The following is a 22,532-nucleotide window of genomic DNA, read 5'->3' on the forward strand; positions in this document are numbered from 1 at the left end:
TTAAGGAAAAACGGACTAGTCCTTTAAAAATTTATTTTAGATTATATTCAAAATGAACTGTCTTTGACGCAATTACAACCTCGTTTCAAATAGTTGTTTTCCTTACTTTAGTCTGCTTAGGGGTAATTTTAAACGAGTAAGAAATTCAATGGGTGCATCATAATGAACATGTTCAACATTTTTTTTTTTCATCAAGAAAGTTTGACCAGAGGTAGCCGTTTGAAGAAAATTTGGAATCTAATTTAGGTTGATATGGTGTGGTGTATGTGGTTGCTAATGAATAAAACCATATTTCAATATGTTTCATAAGATAAAATAGCTACCTTGCAATTTGTAGTAAGGGTGCGTTTAATAATCGTACCACAATTTCTACTTTTTGAATAATAAAAGATAGTTGCCGCATTCATGTCATCATAACATCCGAGACTCTTAGATTGAGATCGGACGGTCTATATTTTATTTTTTAGAAAATTAAAATCTATATTAAAATTTAGATTGTCTGATCTCAATCAATGGTCTCAGATGTTGTTACTTGTGACTGCGCGAATTTGGCAAATTGTCGACGGTAGAAAATCAAATTTCATACTAGTAGACCACTAAAGTACATGGGGATATAACCAAGTTGCTTGGGCTCCAGTGGCAACGAGCTCCTTCCAAGGACGTATCCGGGGAATACCGGGTTCGAGTCCCAGGAGGAACAACGCTTGGCCAGCGCATGCCTCTACGCAGGAGCCAGATTAGTCGCCCACCTTTGGTAGGTCAGAAACTGGTGTGAAAGAAAAAAGAAAAAAAAAAGTACATGGGGATATTCTAGGTTCTCTTTTGCACTAAAAGCAACACATTCTCTTCTACAAGATGTAGAATTTTTTTGGTCTCAAGAACTACAAATCAGCATATTCTGCTTCAACATTTAGCAGAGGGAATTGATGCGTTGAATTTGAAAGTATATGTTAAGACATGGCATGCTTTGATGACTTGGTTACCCCAATCTCACCAAATCCTGATATTAAATCAGGACCATATAAATTATTGAGAAAGAGACAAATCAATTAATCAAATCAGCAAAGCATATTATAACCTCACACACAAAAACTATAATTGGTACACTTTTTATTAACAGTAACACAAGTAGAGAAAAATATATCCCTAATATTATTTTCCTTAGGTTAGAAAAAAACCAATGATTTCAACCACGTAATGGTGATGCATATTGCAGAATGCCAAACAAGCATGAATTATCATCCACATGTCAAGTGAAGATAGGTGAGCTCACACTAGCCGCAAATGAGACATCACTTGACAACTATAAATACAGTGAAAGCAGTTAATGTTTTTGTGTGGTGAAGAGATTGTTGTTTGAGATAAGATTATAGTGTTTGAGTGAGTGAGTGAGTGTAAGAACTATGGCTTCTGCTTCAGCATCTTGTTTCAAGTCATCCCTTGTTCTTGACAAGTCTGAATGGGTGAAGGGACAAACACTCCTACGTCAACCTTCTTCTATGTCTGTTGTTAGATGCAACCCTACTGCTCCATCAGGTCTTACCATTAGAGCTGGTTCCTATGCCGACGAGCTCGTCAAGACCGCGGTACTTTTTTTTCTTCTCTTTTGAAACTGTCCATGTTAGTATTGTTAGTAGTATTATGTTAGAACTGAATATCGAACCTTCGACTTCTTATTATTCCGCTTCTTAGCCACCAAGACCACTAGTTAAAACTAGAAGCATCTCATAACTGAATTTAGTTCTTCAAGCTAACATGCTAGAAATTTTGATTCACACTTATAATTTGTTTTAATTCTTCAAACTAGCTTTGACAATCAAATTGATACATTGTAAGAACACTTTCTTGTATGAAAAATGGTTGCTAGTAGTAAAAGTATAAGATACTTTTGGATAGACATCTTAGTTGAGCACTTATAGATAAGCGCTTGATGCTTATCTTATATGTGATTATATATAAGCTATTTTTATAGTAAAATATAAAATAAAGTCAAAACTGACTTCATATAAGCTATCATCCGTTTTTATAAGCTATCTCGGAGAGCTTATAAAAACAAGTGAAAATAGCTTGTAGTCATGTCATTGTCAGAAACTGTTTTCATAATCAGAAGTGCTTAAATCAGCAGATAAACTAAAATAAATGAATTCAAAGAGTCCTAAGGTTTAAGATAGAGGGAGAATGACTCTGAGTTGTAAATTTGTTGAAACTCTTAAAACTGATGTGATACATAATGGTTTTTAAAATTTTGACAAGTAACTCTGCTCAAAATAATAAAATTCTCTTTTTACATCGTTGTTTCAATATTTTATGTTTCATTGTTCTAATTTCTTGTGTCTTGTTTTTGTTGCTTGTGTGTGGATGCAGAAAACAATTGCTTCACCAGGGCGTGGTATTTTAGCCATGGATGAATCCAATGCTACATGTGGAAAGCGTTTGGCTTCAATTGGGCTAGAAAACACTGAAGCTAACCGCCAAGCATGGCGTACCCTTCTTGTGACAGTTCCATCTCTTGGAGACTATATCTCTGGTGCCATTCTTTTTGAGGAAACTCTCTACCAATCTACAGTTGATGGAAGGAAGATTGTTGACGTGCTTATCGAGCAAAACATTGTTCCTGGAATCAAAGTTGACAAGGTAAGCCATTTGGAATTACCTTCTGTTGTTACTAAAATGAAATTTCAATTTTTGATATACTGCATAATTGATGGAAAGAATAAGCAGGAGTGCTAGCCGATGTATATTATTATGATTATGATGTCTACTTATGTTTAATTCTAATAGAGTGATATCATTCGGATATACTTGTCAGTGTGTCCATACAGAAAGATGTGTCATGTATGCCTAACATAAACAATAATATGGAATGATTATATCATTCAGAAATGAACATTCAGTCAGAAATGATGTTTAACGTATGGTTTATGTGCCATGAACAATAGGGTCTGGTGCCCCTAGCTGGTTCCAACGATGAATCATGGTGCCAAGGTCTGGACGGTCTTGCCTCTCGTTCAGCTGCATACTACCAACAAGGTGCTCGTTTTGCCAAATGGTGAGTGTACCCCTGCAGTATCCCCTTGTGGAAGCAAAATAATAATTTCTCATTTTTCTAACCACGCAAATTTCAATTGCATATTAGGCGTACTGTTGTGAGCATCCCTAACGGTCCCTCTGCTCTGGCTGTCAAGGAAGCAGCCTGGGGTTTGGCTCGCTATGCTGCAATTAGTCAGGTGAAAAAACCATTCAAATTATATAATTGATTTATTTTAATTCATAGTTATTACATCAATAACTTTTGAAAAAGGTCTATGACCTCGATCATTATTTCATTATCATGCAGCATCAAGATTTTTTGTCTTAGCAGCTGCATTTACCTATGTACGAATTGTATTTGACTAGAATGTTCTTTGGTAACATTAATCACTACATGAGTGTGATTTAAAACCTTGGCTAAAATATGTCCATTTAATGGTTTATTAGGACAACGGATTGGTCCCAATTGTGGAACCAGAGATCTTGCTGGATGGAGAACATGGTATTGATAGAACTTATGAAGTAGCACAAAAGGTTTGGGCTGAGGTTTTCTTCTACCTTGCTGAGAACAATGTCCAATTTGAGGGTATTCTCCTCAAGCCTAGCATGGTTACCCCAGGAGCTGAGTCCAAGGACAAGGCCTCTCCTGCAACAGTTGCTGACTATACCCTCAAGCTCCTTCACAGGAGAATTCCCCCTGCTGTCCCTGGTATCATGGTATGTGACACTAACCAAATACATAACATTATTCTTTCTTTGTATTTCAAATTTCACTCTTTGTTTGTTCACGTTCTTACTAAAGTTGTATTCTGCTATGTATAGTTTTTGTCTGGTGGACAATCTGAGGTTGAAGCAACCCTCAACTTGAATGCCATGAACCAATCTCCAAACCCATGGCACGTGTCGTTCTCATACGCAAGAGCTCTCCAAAATACCGCATTGAAGACATGGGGAGGCCGCGTAGAGAACGTGAAGGCAGCTCAAGAAGCGCTTCTTTTCCGCGCCAAGTCCAACTCAATTGCTCAACTTGGAAAGTACACTGGTGAGGGTGAATCCGAGGAAGCCAAGAAGGAATTGTTCGTCAAAGGCTACTCTTACTAAAAATGTTGGTAGTGAATATGATGATATATGTTATGTTAGACAGCAGCACTAGCAGTTAATGATGGTGTTGACGGAGGATGAATATTATTCTGTAAGACTAATTATTCAAAAATGTGTAATATTTTATAGTCTTGGAGACTATTTTTGATTTTTTGTTTTGTTTTATTACATGCACCTTTACGACTTCAATAAAATCTTTTGCTATGAGTTTGTACTTAATCATGTCTCAACATACACCCAATTAAAAGGAGAGACAAAAACTCATAGCCATTTACTCGAAATTGTCCTCATAGATGATGATACATGGAAGGAATGTAGCAGCATGATCTAATTTTTTCCTGCTGAACTTAGTCCTACACATGTTACATAATCTGAACTAGATACTAAATTAGCAAACTCATATAAAAATAAAACAATAAAAAGACATTGGTATCATAGTTCTCTTGAAAGTGCTCCATTCCTTTGATTAATCTAGATAAAACAAAACAAATAAAATTGAAAGACAATGTCATTTCTGAAATACACAAAGCAAAATTACTGAACATAAAAACAACAACAACCAAACAATAGCAGAAAATTACTGAACATAAAAACAACAACAACCAAACAATAGCAGAAAATTACTGAACATAAAAACAACAACAACCAAACAATAGCAGAAAATGAAGACAAATCAACTCATAACATGCCATCTGATTTTGCAGGCATCCTCCTGAGGAAATTTTGTGGAAATGCAGGCATATCGAAGCGAAGCCTTGGAGGTCTTAACACATAAGTGACTGAAATGAAGAGTATATATCGAAAAGGAATGAAATAAGTCAAAATGGCAGCAATCAAACAGAAAATTAGGAACAAAGCCTTTGCTCTTGGATCCCTCCAGCTGATAAGAGATTGCACCCTCTCTCCTTGAGTTGCCAAATCACCCATCACAACAAGCACTCTCCCTGAAATGCCTCTCAATCTATCATACCTTTTCTGCAGATTACCACCGCTAAATTTAGTTGGAAAAGGATCAAACTCTTCTTCAAGTTCTTCAGTAGTAGCTGTATCAGCATGAGACAATTTAATATCCATGAGAAGGATATCTTGGCCTTATTCGGTATTGCCAAATCCCATTGAGGAGTAAGAAGGTAAATGTTAGCGGCAAAATAGCTCCCGGCTTGTAATTGAAAAAGCAAAAGATTGAATAACCACCTATCGTTGTAACTGAATTCTTCCAACTGTGAATTTCCTCAATTAGTTTAACAATTGAAACAAAACCTCTGAGAAGACTTGTGATCCTGTAAAACTGAGCTCTCCCTCTCCTCATGCTCCACACATTTGCCCTCATATCTAGCATGAACTCAACAACCTCTTTACTTAGAGGCGGTTCGGCCCTTCTGAACCTCAATATGGTGATTGCAGCAGCTTGGTTTCGCAGACTGTCGATCTGAAACATCGACAATGGACATATGTAGTGCATTTTTGGGAGCAGAGGTTGAGCATAAGTTTGCAAAACATTCAACAGTGAAGGACAAGAGAATCTCACTGCCAATTGAATTTCTCCCATTTTCTTTGCTCCTTGAGTATGCAAGTTTATAAGTGGATAAGAATGAGTATAAATCCTATCACTTTCGAGTGTTGAAAGCCTAATCCTTACCTTGCCAATTCTCTTATCAACTCCTCCATCACCATTTTTCCCTCCAACATTATTCTTACCTCCTCCATGTAAGTGTCCATTATCAAACACCACAATTGTGATAACTGTGCAAGGATCATAAACTTCCCAAGTATATTGCTCATTCCACCTTGGTGAAAGACTATCAACAATAGTCCTTGTTCTCACCCATTTAGAACCATACTTAGCTACACAATATGCGTCGGTTCGATCCTTCTTCATCGGGGAGAGTCCCACAGCATTCAAGATTCCCAATTCCAAAACACCAATACTTGGTTTGTTCAAATACTTAGATGACGGTCTTAGATCACTACTATAGTGAGTGGCCTCATCAAGAACATGGTACCCTCCATCCAAAGAGATTCTCAAATGCAATCTAGTACTAAATTTAACCTCTTCTTTACCTTCAAGTTCTTTAGGCTTTTGAAGATTGTACCAAACACTAGCTGTTGGAGTTGCATCTATCCTTCTCTCTACATCTTTAAGATGAATCACACAACTTCCCAAATTTTCATGCTTGCTAGAATTCCCTTGCCCCTGTTCAACGCTCAAAAGCAAGGACTCGTCGAAAGGTTCTGCTGCAACAAACATCAAATCCTCATTCCATACAGGGTTTGGATTAATCTTCATCGGACGACTTCTCAAAGATAAGTTCCCTAGAACACCTTGGATAAAGATCTCGTTGTTGCCTTTGAGCAACAAATCTTGGGCTTGAATCACATTAACTCTAAGATACCAAAGTCTAGGAGAAATATACACTTTTGAACGAGTGTAAGTGATGTTTTCAACACTAGTAGTTGTTGCGTCTGAATGCCAAGCATCGGGAAAACTTTCATCAGCTTGAGTTCCCATCCAAACAGACACCATTAACTCTCCTTGATCAAGCTTCACCATATTTTGACCCTCAAGCTTATACCATTGTGGTGCTAAAGGACTATCAGGAGGAACCCTCATAGGAATATCAGAAATTGTGAATGCTACTCGACCAATGACATCAGGGTGATCAGCAACGGGATCTTTTTCCTTCACAACAATCTCCAAAACTTGTTCTTGAATCCTCTCTTTAGAAAAAGCAAAAACTTGGTTCCACTCAGGGTTTGAGATTTTCTCAAAGACCCTTGTTGTCCCTACGAAACTTCCAAGTTTAACTTCCACAAAAGGGTTGCAAGTATCAGACTTACCGGTTTCTGGCAAGTCTTTGGCTCTCACTACCCTTGCAAAAAGAAACTTCATTTGTTCAACAAGATCAAATGTTATTGGAAGCCTATCACCACTTATCACTCTTCCAGCATTGATGTTTGGTGTTGTCTCCTTTAAATCAAAATCTTCCTTTGGCTTCCTTTGGTTTTGATTGTGATTTTGGTTTGCCATGGCGTACTCTACAAAAACAAGAGTGAACACAAAGTGTAAGCCTAAGTGCAAAGTCAAATCATCATAGACATCTATATCTATAACAATATGTAATGGCAATATGCACACAACAAATGCGATTAAATAGATATACAACTAAACACAATTGAAATGCGACAGACATGTAGATATAAGCTTGCGCATTGCGCTAATATCTTGAATATTTAGTTTGTGAAAACGTTAAAAGAATAAATAACTTCTGATTATTCATGGAGTAAAGTTCTTCCCAATATATGAAATTGAAGATAACAATATGAAATATAGGTTGATATTAATAAAAGTCTACAAGTAAGTTCAAACTCACATAGTGAGAGGTGAGGAATGTTAAAAAAATTCTTAAATAGAAAATAATAGAGTTAAGGATTGAGGTTGTTGACATGTCATTCCGACATTTTACACATTAGATTTAATAAACCAAATCCATTTTATCAACCTATTTTCACATCTCTACGTATATGTGCTGGAGTAAAAGATGAGTTATTTTGTTGAGAATATAAAGCATAATCAATCAATTCTCTCCTAACTTTCAAGAGCAAATGCATAAATGAAAATACAAAGATATATATGGTGTGTTCTGCAAAGCAGAATCATCCCATCTCTATTGATAAAGTAAAATAATATATTTGCAAATAAAATCAATGAATCTGAGATAAGAATGCTAACATATTCGATGCTAACACAAAATAATGACCTAAAGGCCAAAAGATACATTATGAATCAAATATCAAAACTGACATCATAGAGCATAAAGACCTAATCATATACTATAGGATTCTATCATTCTAAAATCACTTCATAAACAATGATTTTACAATTATAGACAACATTTCATGCTCTATATTTGCGTTAAGAGGGTTATAATCGTATTCGCATGTATAATGCAAAAATGAAAAACATGAGGATAGACAAAAGTTAATAATAAGGAAGAGAAAGTAAAATTCATACCACTAAAAATCAAAGCTTCGCGTGTAACCGAAAGTGAAACAATATTGCTTGCTAACTTCTTGATATTGAAGGTGTTATGTGACTGTAGAAAAACAAACTTTAGAAGCATTAGCATTTGAAAAACAAACTAAGAACAAATATTTTGATGAAAAATGAGAGTTAGTTATCAAATATTTTGGTAGAAGTACACAGACTAAGAACTAATTACCAGACAAATGGAGCCACCTTCGAAAATTGCTAACAATGTCTTTTGGAATGTTTTTTCTTTTTTGAAACTTTGAAAGAGTGAGAGTGTACATGCGGTTTAAAAATGAGAATGTTAACTGCTTTTTTGAGTTGATACACAAAGATAACAACTACTTAATGAATCGGTTATCATATTATTTTTGTGATAAATGCACATTCAATTAGATTGAATTGTTATAATGTGTGAGGATATGTATAATTTGCATGATTATTGTCAGAAAAAAATGTATAATTTGCAGAAGTATCGGTCGGTTCATCTAAGTCAGAAGTAGAAAAACAATAAAAAATCAAAAGATCCACAATCACATAAAGTCGGCTACTAAAACTATAGCCATAACTTAATTATTCATATACTCCATTTGGACGGACATACATATATATATATATATATATATATATATATATATATATATATATATATACACACACATGTATTCTAACCTACATTTTTCCTATGTGTCACCTTACCAATGCCCCCCTTTCTAACTATCTCTTTATATGCATTCTCTCTCATTCTAAACTACACTTTACTTATGTGTCACCTCACCAATAATTCTTATTTCTTATATGAATTTTATTATATGAATGAATGCATTCTCCTATGGCAGATTTAATTGTCACAACTACAGGAATTTTTTTTATTACTCATCTCCATGAATTGTATGTAACTGCCAAAAAATTATGGAAGGATTTTGTGCGCTAACTTTTGTTTTCTCTAAAAATATCATTTGGTTTTCAAAGTTCATACAATGAAAGGGTTATAATATCTAGTGTGACATAAATATTTTTAAACATGTAACTGCCACAATCCTTCAGAACAACATATATGTATGCAATTTCTCAACAAAAAAAAACATATATGTAACTGCTAAATGCAAGCACGAGTTATTGGCCAAATGAATTGTGATTCACTGATTCGTGACTCCCATGAATTTATTGTGGCAATCTCTGTGCAACTCCCATTTACCAAAAATCATTTGCTAATTTTTTAATTAATAATTACCAAAACTTGAATGATTATGGTGTAGTAATGGTCAGTTACACATCTTACTTATTACCTTTATTATAAGCGGCTGACAATTATATGGGTAACTCCTTTTTACCAAAATTATGTACCTTTATTTCTTATTGTAACTCCTTATAGGTTACGGTTTTAATATACCATGCCACACAAAAGTAATGGTCACAATAATCAAGGTTCACAATTTTTTTATTTCTATCACCAAGAATGCAATATAAATATAAATAAATAAACAAACAAATTAGAATTTTTTTGGTCAAACAGTTAGTTAATTTTTTTATTCCTATGAGAATGTGAGATTTATGCTCTTACACATGAGAATAAAATAAAATGAAGAAATTATTTGTAAATATCATTCCTTAAGGTTTGTCAACTAAATAAGATTGTAAAACATTACGACGTAATTTAATTGATGTAATCATCCTCTCACTTGATAAAAAAAGATATTAAGATTAAAGTGACTCAAGGAAATTTCTTCACTGCCCTTAAGGTTCCCCGATATTAAGGTTGTCGAAACACATTTTAACATAGTCAATAGGAGGGAGGGAACACGAAGGGAAATTAAGGTTCTAGAGGTTTTTGGTGAGAGATTTTAATTAGGGACACATCATCAACATTTTGGATAGTTAGGAATCATCCGGTAAAGGATTCTGGCTTCTTCATTTTATTTTTTCATTTTTTTAATTCAATAATTTAAAATGTGCCATTTTTATTTTTTTTTAAATTGTTAATTACACACGTGGCATGCCAAATAAACGTTGATTTGGTCAAAATTGACCAAAAGGTTCAAAGGGGCTAAATCTTAAGGGGTTAAAATTGGAGTTTTTGTATATAGAGGGTCAAAATTGCAACTTTTTAAAAGTTAAGGGGAGAAAGTGCATTTTATCCTTATTTTTTAGAGTGGAAATTATTGATGATTGAGAAAAGTAGAAAAAGTAGATATTAAGGTTCGATCATCTTGCCTTGGGGCTAATTTTATGTAACATTTTTGTATATTGATGCTCGAAAAATAGTTATTTGTTTCTTAATACATATAGAGTGCAATTATATATTGTCGCAACAAGTAATAAAGAGTAAGTAGAGTATCGATCCCATGAGGATTGCCGTAGATAAGTTCTATGTATTTTCAAATGTTAAGTTTAGTTGTTTAAGATTCAAAAAGACTAATAACAAAGACAAGGTTTTAAGATACTAAAGTCGTAAAATGCGGAACTAAATAAAGCATGTAAAAAGGTTTTAGAGATTCAAATGAAAAAGTGTGGTTAAGGAATTAACTTGACAAAGATAAAGGTTTGCAAGATTTAAAAAACTACAATTCTGAGATGGAAGCTATAGCTTCGTACAACTTTTGGAGGAATAATGTAGAAAGCTATAGTTTCACATAGTTTCCTGGCAACCTGGTGGTCACTGGGAGTGTTGTGCACTTAGCCGTCACGTTAAGCACGTGAAAATGTATGGTCGGAGTACAATCACATAATCCTAACATGCAACATTGCTAGGTTAGGTCATAAACATTTACCACCGAAGTGTTATTTTGCCGAGCCTTTGGCCTATGACAAGAATCTTAATTAGATCTCAGCGCTTAAAAGGCTCCTCTAAGACCTTGCACTCGTGCAAATTAGTCTCTCTTGTTCCTTTCACCTCTCGATGCGTAGGGACTAACTCATATCAAACAAACATGTTCCATTCTGATACCTTCTCAGTCTCGTGGAACTATAACATTGAAAGCAAAAGAGACCGAGTTTTACTTTCAAAGATTTTGAGTTAAAACTGTTTGTTTGAAAGAAGCTTTGAAGGTTGTAACAAACTAAACTTGCAAACATAATTAATTATCTAACAAACATAATTATTATCTAATCATTCCCTAACCACAAAAAGTGGTTAGTGCAATGAACATAAACACAAAAATTGAAATGGAGGAAGATAAGAGATAAAAACAAAATTGCATAAATCATTAGATAAGATTAGAGTTTACAAAAGAGAAATTACAATCCTTTGAGAATGAAGGTGGGTTCTTTGCAGACCTCCCTTAACAAATTACTCTAATGACTCTAAAACTTTAAGACTCTAACTACTATGCTTCGAAAATGAAATGGATGAAGGTATGAGATGAAAAAGAATGATTTGAATCTCTAGAGATGAAGGTATGTTACCATTATAAAAAGTCATTTTTATCTTTTTATAGTCATTTTATTTCCATTCTAATCCCATCCACAGTGAAAAATAATTGTCTAAATAAAGAATTCTTCAATTGTTTCATACCTTAAAGAATATTGACCAGTTATTTTTAGGGAAACTTTTTTTTAAAATTAGGTCACTTATTATTTATTAGTACAATAAAAATTAATTAATTTTTTAATGAGTCTATGGGCCAGCCCGCCATTGACCGCTTTTTCAACATACCATATGGGACAGACCAACTATGGGTGTGGGCTCAAAACCTCAGCTGAGTCCAACCAAAATGACGAATTAAACGGATCGATCTCACGGGTCAAACCCGTTTTGTCACCCTTATAGTTCGACCCCAAGCAAATTCCAGTTTTCAATTTAAATCCGAGTTTTTTTTTTCTATACACTCTTGAGATATTAACTTGATTATAATTGTTATATGAGTGTTATATGATTTTTGCCCCTGGAAAAGAAAATGAGAACTTTTTAATTGTCAAAATCAATTTATCACACATTTATGATCAATTTTGAGCCCTCAAAACACGAGTACACCCAATTGAATAACACTTTTATAGGTTTGTAAAAAGTGATAAATTGCTTGCAGATATTCTCATCAGGCCATTTTCTCTGAATGTTGACACTATTTCAAGGGTGCAGTGTTGCTTGTTCGTTGCTTCATTGCAGGTTTTGATCGAGTTCATTTGTTTGAGGTAAATGCCAACTTGTTTTTCTATTTTTGTAGGTTACTTTGCTTGGTAGAAGAGACTTTAGCCTTTATGATATGTGGTGCCAAAATTACAAACAAACAAAAGAAGGATAAAAAAAACAAAAATAATGATGGTTGTGCACACAGTTCAAAATAAAAAGTTACTAAAAAAATCTATATATTTTGTGAATCATGTTTAGGGCTTGATAAATGGTTAACATTGGTATTTTGGATTGCAACTATTATTGAAAAAAATTATAAATCACCATACTAGTTAGGTTATATCTTTATGCTTTTCTGTTAATAACTTATTCCTTATTGATAATGAACTTAACACTGTTGTATACCAGTAAAGTACCAGGGGAATATTCTAGGTTCTTTTTTACAGTACCAAGCAACACATTCTATTCTACAAGATGTAGAAAATTTTTGGTCTCAACAACTACAAGATCAGCATATTCTGCCTTAACATTTAGCAGAGGGAATTGATGCATTAAAAATCTATGTTTAGACTTTAGACATGGCATGCTTTGAGTCTTTGATGACCTCTTTACCCCAATCTCACCAAATCCTGGTATTAAATCAGGACCATATATCTTTGAGAAAGAGACAAACCAATTAATCAGCAAAGAAAATTATGACCTCACACTTATTTTTCCTACAAACAAACAACTATAATTGTTACCCTTTTTGGTGCATGTTATACACTTGTACTACTAGTAACACAAGGAGAAAAATATATAAATCTTCAAATTATAGTTCATTTTTTAAACGGTTAGAAAAACACCATCCATTTAAACCAGCAATGCAGAATACCAAACAAGAAGGAGTTATCATCCACATGTCAAGTGATGATAGGTTAGCTCATAGCAGCCTCAAATGAGACATCACTTCCCAATAATAAATAGTTAAGTACACTACAGAAAAAGAAGTGCATAAGTTGTGTGGTAAAGAGGTTCATTGTTTGAGGGATAAGATTGCAGTTTCTTGTTAGACAGTAAACAATGGCATCTGCATCAGCATCTCTCTTCAAGTCATCAATTGTTCTTGACAAGTCTGAATGGGTGAAGGGCCAAACCCTCCGTCAATCTTCGGTGGCCGCTGTACGATGCAACCCCGCCGCTCCATCAAGTCTCACTATCAGAGCTGGTTCCTATGCCAATGAGCTCGTTAAGACCGCGGTATGATACTTAACTTAAAAAACTTACCAATTAGTATAGCTGAACTTAGTTCTTTAAACAAATATGCTTGAAGTTAAATATTCATATCTATAAGCAAGTTTGAATTCTTTTTTTGCATAGTGGTATTCTAGTTTTCAAAGTAGCATGTTGGTTAAACCATGTATAATATTAATGAACTTCAATTATTATTGTCCATGTTTATCTACTTAGAGCATTTTCAGTAGTGTCTTGTTGAGCTCTAGAAGTTAGGAACAGGTTCTTATTTGGCTTTACCACTAGAGATGGTTGAATTTCATGTGGTTATCACATTCAACAACTTTAGTGACTTAAAATGAAAAAGTAGACTTAAGAAAGTAGGAGAAGGAAAACAAGTTGAAAGTGAGATAAGGTGAGATACATGTTACATAGTTGGAATAAAAAATTGTTGAAATTCTTAAAACTGATGTGGCATGGAAAGGGACATTAAAAATGGATGAAGCTATTATGATTCTATTCAATGTTGGACAAGTTGTAACTTCTAAGTGATGATGATATTCCACTTTCGCATTGTTTATGCAGTGTTGTATGCATCATTATATTTTTTCTAGAATGTATGGGATTTTTGTTGAGAATTTGTAGATGCCCTAAGTAACGATATTCCGATTTTACATTGTTGATAAAATATTGTATGTTTCATTGTAATAATCTATTGAGTCTTATTTTTTGTTGCTTGTGTGTGGATGCAGAAAACAATTGCTTCACCAGGACGTGGTATTTTGGCCATGGATGAGTCCAATGCTACTTGTGGGAAAAGTTTGGCTTCAATTGGGCTAGAGAACACCGAAGTTAACCGCCCAGCATGGCGTACTCTTCTGGTGACAGTTCCATCTCTTGGAGAGTACATCTCTGGTGCCATTCTCTTTGAGGAGACTCTCTACCAATCCACAACAGATGGAAGGAAGATTGTGGATGTACTTATTGAGTAAAACATTGTTCCTGATATTAAAGTTGACAAGGTATATCTGGAATTACTCTATGTAACTACATTTTTTGTTAGATGATGAATTTTCAATTTGTACTATGCTGAACAAATAATGCAAAGAATAAGACCGAGTGCTAGTTGATACCATTATGATGTCTGTTTATTTCTACTATCATTCATACTTACGTGTCTACTTATGTTTATGTTCTGTGACTATGAACAATAGGGTTTGGTGCCCCTTGCTGGTTCCAATGATGAGATGGTGCCAAGGTCTAGACGGTCTTGCCTCTCGTTCAGCTGCATACTACCAGCAAGATGCTCATTTCGCCAAATGGTTAGTGTCTACTTGACCCCCTTTGGAAGCAAAATCAAAATTTCATGCACTTATTTGTCTTTTTTTACTGTCAGTATTTCTTGTCATGCTCATTTTTTTAACTATTCAAATTTCAATCACATATTAGGCGTACTGTTTTGAGCATCCCCAATGGTCCCTCTGCTCTTGCAGTCAAGGAAGCAGCCTGGGGTCTGGCTCGCTACGCTGCAATTAGTCAGGTGAGAAAACCACTCAAATTATACAAGTGATTTCTTTTAATTCATACTTATTACATCTGTTGAATATTAGCACAGAATCAATCAGATTTTGTGCTGTTTGACTTATTATAACTGGTTGTAAATACTAATTAATTGTAATTAGCTGTATTAGAATTAGAATTTAAAGGGAGAATAAGTAGCATTTATAGACGGAATAATTTGTTTTATTTTCTGGCTAGACTAGCACTCTGCCTACAGTCCCTTGTATTCTATAAATACCTCCTATGTACTGTTTTATATATCAATGAAATATAGAGCATATTTCCATATGGTATCAGTGGCAGCAAGAAATCCATAGGGTTTATTTTGCTTCCGTATTTTTTTTATCCATCCCACATAATGTCTGATTCCATGTCTGATAGTGAGTCCCAGCATTCACCCAAACCTGAATCACCCCAACCTGTCAAGACATACCATGAAAACCATCCTGTTCAGATCACAACAATTCGGCTAAACGGTGCTAATTACTTTCGTTGGTCACAGTCTGTTCGGTTGTATATCAGGGGGAGAGGAAAGATTGGCTATATCACTGGCGACAAGAAACAACCAGACAAGGTAGGCGCAGATTATGATACATGGGATGCTGAAAATTCCATGGTCATGACATGGTTAGTCAATTCTATGACTGAAGAGATAGGTGCGAACTATCTCTGTTATGCTACCGCAAAAGATCTTTGGGAGAATGTCTCTCAAATGTACTCTGATTTGGGAAACCAGTCCCAAATTTACGAATTAACTCTCCAGCTTGGAGAAATTCGGCAAGCTGAAGATTCAGTCACCAAATACTTCAGTTGTCTCAAACGTATTTGGCAAGATTTGGATCTCTTCAATGAATATGAGTGGAAGTCACCTGAGGACTGCAAGCACTACCAGAAGATGGTGGATGTTAGCCGTGTCTTCAAATTTCTTGCAGGTTTAAATGTTGAGTTTGATGAGGTTCGTGGTCGAATTCTTGGTAGGAATCCTATCCCTCCAATTGGTGAAGTCTTTGCGGAAGTGCGTCGCGAAGAGAGTCGTAGGCAAGTGATGCTCGGAAAGAAGAAAGCTGCTGTCCCGCCACCAGTTGAAGGATCTGCCTTGGCCGTTCCTCAAGTCAATCACAAATCTTTCTGTAACCCACGAGGTGGTGACAAGACTCATTTAGTTTGCGACTACTGTGGCCGCAATCGTCACACCCAAGAAACTTGTTTCAAACTACATGGTAGGCCAAACAATAGCAAGGCTGGTAAGTTTGGTGACCGACCTATGCCTACAACCAGCAATGCTGCTTCATCTCCATTTACTAAGGAGCAGATGGATCACCTTCTTAAGCTTCTAAAGTTCAATTCATCCCCTAATACTCCTGTTGGTACTGTGGCACAAACAGGTAAGGATTCTTGGGCACTATCTGTCCAAAACCACTCCAACCCCTGGATAATAGATTCAGGGGCATCTGAACACATGACTAATTGCTCTCATCTATTCAGTTCATATTTTCCTAGTTCAGGTTCTGAAAAAGTTAAGATAGCTGATGGTAGTTATTCCAGTATTGCAGGCAAAGGCAACATAAAAATTTCAGAGCAAATCACTTTGCAATCTGTTTTACATGTTCCCAAATTTGCTTGTAATCTTCTATCTGTTCATAAACTGTCTGAGGACTCTAATTGTTCTGTTCTTTTTCGTCGTTCTACTTGTGTTTTTCAGGACCAGAACTCGGGGAAGACGATTGGAACTGCTAGAGAGATTAATGGACTGTACTACTTTGATGAAACCCCTCTTGGCAATACAGCAATGTTTGGTTCAAGCCGTACGAGTCCACCTCTTGTTTCAAATAAAATCATGTTATGGCATAAAAGATTAGGTCATCCTAGTTTTTCTTATCTTAAGCATTTGTTTCCTGAATTTTCCAAAGAAATAAGTTCTTCACAATTTCATTGTGATGCTTGTCATTTAACTAAAGATCATCGTGTGTCTTTTAATTCAAGAGGTTATTCTGCTTCCAAACCTTTTTATCTAATTCATAGTGATGTTTGGGGTCCTTCAAAAATTAAAACTTTATCTAGAAAAAAATGGTTTGTGACATTTATTGACGATCACACACGGGTTTGTTGGGTTTACCTCATGGAAAAGAAATCAGAAGTTGAACAAAGGTTTCAAGATTTTTTTAACATGATTAAAAATCAATTTTATACCACGATTGGCATTCTAAGGTCTGACAATGGCACTGAATACTTCAACAAATATTTAAGTACATTCCTAGTAACTAATGGGATAATTCATCAATCCACTTGTCGTGATACTCCACAACAAAATGGTATTGCTGAAAGAAAAAATAGACATCTCCTAGAAGTTACTAGAGCTATTATGTTTTATATGAATGTACCTAAGTATCTTTGGGGTAATGCTTTATTAACTGCTTGTCACCTCATCAATCGAATGCCATCCCGTGTGTTACAATATGAGACTCCCGTGCAGGTTTTACAAAATAATTTTCCCACTTCTCGCATTATTACAAATCTTCCCCTTAAAGTTTTTGGTTGTCTCTGTTATGTTTACATCCCAAATATTTTTCGTTCCAAGTTGGATCCTAAAGCTGAAAAATGTGTCTTTCTTGGCTATGCTTCCAATAAAAAGGGATACAAATGTTTTAACCCAGTTACAAAGAAATTTTTTGAAAGCATGGATGTCCACTTTGTTGAAGATCAACCTTTTTTTAGAGAAAATTCTCTTCAGGGGGAGAGTCAGAGTAGTAATGAGGAAGATAATTTTTGGGAAATTTTACCTGTTCTTGATGATATTGTAACAAATGATCATCTAGATGCTAAGATAACAGAACCTAGAAATCCTAACCTTGAATTGCTAGAACATATGGTATTTGAAACAGGGGGAGAAGAGGGAGAAACGCTGATTAAGAATCCTGAACTTAGAGTGTATGTTCGGAAAAAAATTCATAAAGATGGTACAGATCCCATTGTCTTTCCAGCAGAAGTTCAATCAGATTCTCCAAGTGAAGGTCCTACTGATAATCCATCTTCTAGTTCCTCCGGTAATTCTTCTCACTCATCCAATGATTTACCTGATTTGTCTTTTCCTGATATTAATCTTCCGATTGCTGTGAGAAAAAATATCCCTGACCTCAATATTCCTATTGCTGAAAGAAAACGTACCCGTACATGCACTAAACACCCCATGTCTAATTACTTGTCGTATGACAAGTTATCCCACAGTCACAAAGCATATGTGTCTAGGATTTCTAATTTGTTTGTGCCCAGAACTATTCAGGAAGCATTAGGTGATCCGAATTGGAAATTAGCAGTGAAAGAAGAGATGAATGCTTTGAACAAAAATAACACTTGGTGTATCACTGATCTACCTTATGACAAAAAGGCAGTAGGATGTAAGTGGGTCTTTACAGTGAAGTGCAAGGCTGATGGAAGTGTGGAAAGATACAAAGCAAGATTAGTAGCAAAAGGATTCACTCAAACTCATGGTATAGATTATCAGGAGACTTTTGCCCCGGTTGCTAAGATCAATTCCATCAGAATTCTTCTCTCTCTTGCAGTAAATTTCAACTGGACCCTACATCAATATGATGTTAAAAACGCCTTCTTGAATGGAGAATTACATGAAGAAGTATATATGAGCTTACCTCCGGGATTTGAAGATAAGCTTGGAAGAGGTAAAGTTTGCAGATTGAAGAAATCCTTGTATGGATTAAAACAATCGTCAAGGGCCTGGTTTGAGAGATTTGGAAGTGTTGTCAAGGGACATGGCTTCACTCAAAGTCAAGCTGATCACACTATGTTCTTCAAACACTCACGTGAAGGTAAGATTGCCATCTTAATAGTGTATGTTGATGACATTATTATGACAGGAGATGATATTGGAGAGATTAGTGATCTAAAGAGAAGACTTGAGGCTAAGTTTGACATCAAGGATCTTGGAAAATTAAAATACTTTCTCGGTATGGAGTTTGCAAGATCGAAAGAAGGAATTTTCCTCAACCAGCGGAAGTATATACTTGATTTACTCACAGAGACAGGGATGACGGGGTGTAAGGCAGCAGAAACACCAATGGATCCCAATGTGAAACTAAAATCAGTTGCTGAAGATGAAATAATAGATAGAGAATGCTATCAACGGTTGGCTGGTAGGCTAATTTATTTGTCACATACAAGGCCTGATATAGCATTTGCTGTGAGCGTAATAAGCCAATTTATGCATGCACCAGGGCCAGCTCACTTTGAAGCTGTTTTCTGAATATTGAGATATTTAAAGGGAACTCCAGGAAAAGGGTTAATGTTCAGAAACAGAGGGCATATACAGGTTGAAGCCTATACAGATGCTGACTGGGCAGGTAATATAAATGATCGGAGGTCTACATCCGGATATTGTACCTTTGTAGGTGGAAACTTAGTTACATGGAGGAGCAAAAAACAAAATGTTGTAGCTAGGAGCAGTGCAGAGGCTGAATTCCGATCGGTGGCTCATGGTTTTTGTGAAGTACTATGGATCAAAAAATTCATGCAAGAATTGAAGATTGCAGGCCCAACTCCAATGAAAGTTTATTGCGATAATAAGGCAGCTATTTCTATTGCTCATAACCCTGTTCTACATGATAGAACGAAACATGTTGAAGTGGACAAGCACTTTATTAAAGAAAAAATTGACAGTGGTGAGATTTGTATGTCCTATATACCTACCAAAAGTCAAGTAGCAGATGTCCTCACAAAGAGCCTACCTAAGAGACAGTTCGATGACATGGTGTGCAAGCTTGCTATGAATGACATATTCATGCCAGCTTGAGGGGGAGTGTTGAATATTAGCACAGAATCAATCAGATTTTGTGCTGTTTGACTTATTATAACTGGTTGTAAATACTAATTAATTGTAATTAGCTGTATTAGAATTAGAATTTAAAGGGAGAATAAGTAGCATTTATAGACAGAATAATTTGTTTTATTTTCTGGCTAGACTAGCACTCTGCCTACAGTCCCTTGTATTCTATAAATACCTCCTATGTACTGTTTTATATATCAATGAAATATAGAGCATATTTCCATAACATCAATAATTTTATCAAGGCATTAAAAAAGTTGTGTGACCCGACCCTAACCGCAACATCAAGGTTTTTTATGTCTTGGCAACTGCAGTTACATAATATTATAAGTTGTATTTGACTAAAATTTTCTATAATAACAATGACTGCTACATGAGCGTGATTTAAAACCTTGGCTAAAATTTGTTCATTTGATGGTTTATTAGGACAACGGATTGGTCCCAATTGTGGAACCAGAGATCTTGCTTGATGGAGAACATAGTATTGACAGAACTTTTGAAGTAGCACAAAAGGTTTGGGCTGAGGTTTTCTTCTACCTTGCTGAGAACAATGTCCAATTTGAGGGCATTCTCCTCAAGCCTAGCATGGTTACCCCAGGAGCTGAGTCCAAGGACAAGGTCTCTTCTGCAACAGTTGCTGACTATATCCTCAAGCTCCTTCACAGGAGAATCCCCCCAGCCGTCCCTGGTATCATGGTATGTGAAACTAACCAAATACAATTTTCTTTGTATTCCAAACTTTTATCTTTGTTCATACAATATGAAGCAACGACACAGGTACAGACACCAGGCACGATACTAACACGTTCATATGCTGACCAAAGTTGTATATTGTATTTTGTTATGTAGTTTTTGTCTGGTGGACAATCTGAGGTTGAAGCAACGCTCAACTTGAATGCCATGAACCAATCTCCAAACCCATGGCACGTGTCATTCTCATATGCAAGAGCTCTCCAGAACACCGCATTGAAGACATGGGGAGGCCGCATAGAGAACGTTCAGGCAGCACAAGAAGCACTCCTTTTCCGTGCTAAGTCCAACTCACTTGCTCAACTTGGAAAGTACACTGGTGAGGGTGAATCTGAGGAAGCCAAGAAGGAATTGTTTGTCAAAGGATACTCTTATTAAGATGTCAGAAATCATACATGCATGTTAGTAAACAGCACCAACAATTAATGACGGAGAATGCAAGACAAGTTTGTCAAAATTGTGTAATGTTTTATAGTCTTGGAGACTATTTTTGTTTGTGGTTATATGCAACTTTACAACTTAATAATATCTCTTGGTATGAGTAGTTGTCGTGTACTTGAATGTGTCTCAACATAAACCAAAATGATTTCTTTTTAACATGTATTTTTTAACACACTCTTTAATTGATTAAAGTTTACATAGATCATAATTTATGCAAGATTTATTTAATTTGATGGGAACTGTGTGACTTTTAACAAATTAAAAAGAGTGAGTTAAAAAATGTGTGTTAGAAATTTTGCTAGCACCCCTCATAAATTATTGTCAAAGTTAAAAAGATAGTGGTTTCTATAAAGATTTAACGAAGCAAATAGTTTCCCCCCAAAATCAATTAGATGTTAAATTTGAGTTATAAGTTGGTTTAGTGGTTTAACGGGAAAACAAAGAAAGAATTTCCTTTTTCATCCTCCACACTTCTCGTGCACCCTTCAATTTGACGAAATTACACCCGTTCGGATTTTATAAGCTAAACCATTTTTAAGAATTTTTGGAGTATATAATTTGAATTCCCTACAAATTTATAAAATAAGTGCAAGTTGCCTTGGTTCATCTAGATATTGGCTAAACATGATTCGAAAAATAAAATTCAAATAAATCGAATAGTAGTTTGAATTATATAATCCGAAAGGTAAACCACCCCTCACTCTCCAAAGATCCGTTTCAAAGACTAATTACAATTCATAAGTTGACACGGTTCAGATTATAACATCCAAACTGGTAAAATAAATATAAGCAAGACTTAAAAAAAATTAGTATAAAAATTTACAATAAACTAATTAAATTTAATTCCTTAGAGATTTATGATATGAATTCTTTAAATTAATTTTAGGAATATGACCTAACTTAATAAATCACATTGAGATGAAGCCCAAATTTCATTTTATGTGTCAAAACAACGGAGTATACTATCTCACGTAACTAATTCCCTAACACAACTTGTTCAACTTATGCAAATTTTTATATTTGTTATGTCCAACTTTAATCATATGATACTTTTTTTTGAAGAGGCTAAATGAAATATATCACCACATCAAAAAGTTCTCCCTAGTATAAGGTATGCCAGAGAGAAACACTAGAGTCACAACAGTATTTAGTATTTACATTACAACAAAAAGCATTAACTAAAGAAAACAAATAACTATTAGCATATGTCCAAAATTGTGAATGGACTAAGCCACCAACCATGATAATTGAAGGGAAGTGAAGGAAATTTCGCCTTCAACCACATGAAAGTGATTGACTTAATTTTATCAACCACGTGAACAATTGGTCATTGAGTGCCTTTAAAGAGCATGTTATTTCTTTCTTTCCAGATTTCTCACGTTGTTGCATACCAAAGAACATATGATACTTTTAACTAATATATTTGTGTTTACAGCTTATTGATGCATCATTCAACCTTATAATTAATTTTTAGGGATTGTTTTTCATGACTATCACAAAATCAT

At 35.1% G+C, this 22,532-nt stretch overlaps 2 protein-coding genes and 1 pseudogene across 2 annotated transcripts; 2 read left to right on the top strand and 1 right to left on the bottom strand.

Annotated features, from left to right (window-relative positions):
* Positions 1–1,334: 1,334 nt before the first annotated feature.
* Positions 1,335–4,350, top strand: LOC11445395 (fructose-bisphosphate aldolase 1, chloroplastic). Its single transcript, XM_003607017.4, has 6 exons — positions 1,335–1,586; positions 2,365–2,634; positions 2,940–3,049; positions 3,137–3,227; positions 3,478–3,747; positions 3,853–4,350. The coding sequence occupies exons 1-6, from the start codon at positions 1,404–1,406 to the stop codon at positions 4,129–4,131; spliced, it is 1,203 nt and encodes a 400-aa protein (XP_003607065.1). The 5' UTR covers positions 1,335–1,403; the 3' UTR covers positions 4,132–4,350.
* A 408-nt stretch (positions 4,351–4,758) lies between these two features.
* On the bottom strand, positions 4,759–7,170 carry LOC11444361 (FT-interacting protein 4-like; annotated as a pseudogene).
* Positions 7,171–13,208: 6,038 nt separating this feature from the next.
* On the top strand, positions 13,209–21,185 carry LOC11440200 (fructose-bisphosphate aldolase 1, chloroplastic). The gene is given in 7 exon segments (XM_039833974.1): positions 13,209–13,466; positions 14,192–14,461; positions 14,654–14,685; positions 14,687–14,761; positions 14,889–14,979; positions 20,263–20,532; positions 20,686–21,185. Coding segments are annotated over 7 exon segments (1,194 nt in total). The 5' UTR covers positions 13,209–13,289; the 3' UTR covers positions 20,965–21,185.
* Positions 21,186–22,532: the final 1,347 nt, after the last annotated feature.

Source organism: Medicago truncatula, chromosome 4, assembly GCF_003473485.1.
Source record: "Medicago truncatula cultivar Jemalong A17 chromosome 4, MtrunA17r5.0-ANR, whole genome shotgun sequence".
Classification (NCBI taxonomy): Eukaryota; Viridiplantae; Streptophyta; class Magnoliopsida; order Fabales; family Fabaceae; genus Medicago; species Medicago truncatula.

What these genes read in the sequence shown, in the direction of transcription:
- LOC11445395 (XM_003607017.4), top strand. Translation starts at nt 1,404, where the DNA reads ATGGCTTCTGCTTCAGCATCTTGTTTCAAGTCATCCCTTGTTCTTGAC. An exon ending in ACGAGCTCGTCAAGACCGCG is followed by an intron (nt 1,587 to 2,364) that starts GTACTTTTTTTT and finishes GTGTGGATGCAG; the next exon opens with AAAACAATTGCTTCACCAGG. An exon ending in CTGCTGTCCCTGGTATCATG is followed by an intron (nt 3,748 to 3,852) that starts GTATGTGACACT and finishes TGCTATGTATAG; the next exon opens with TTTTTGTCTGGTGGACAATC.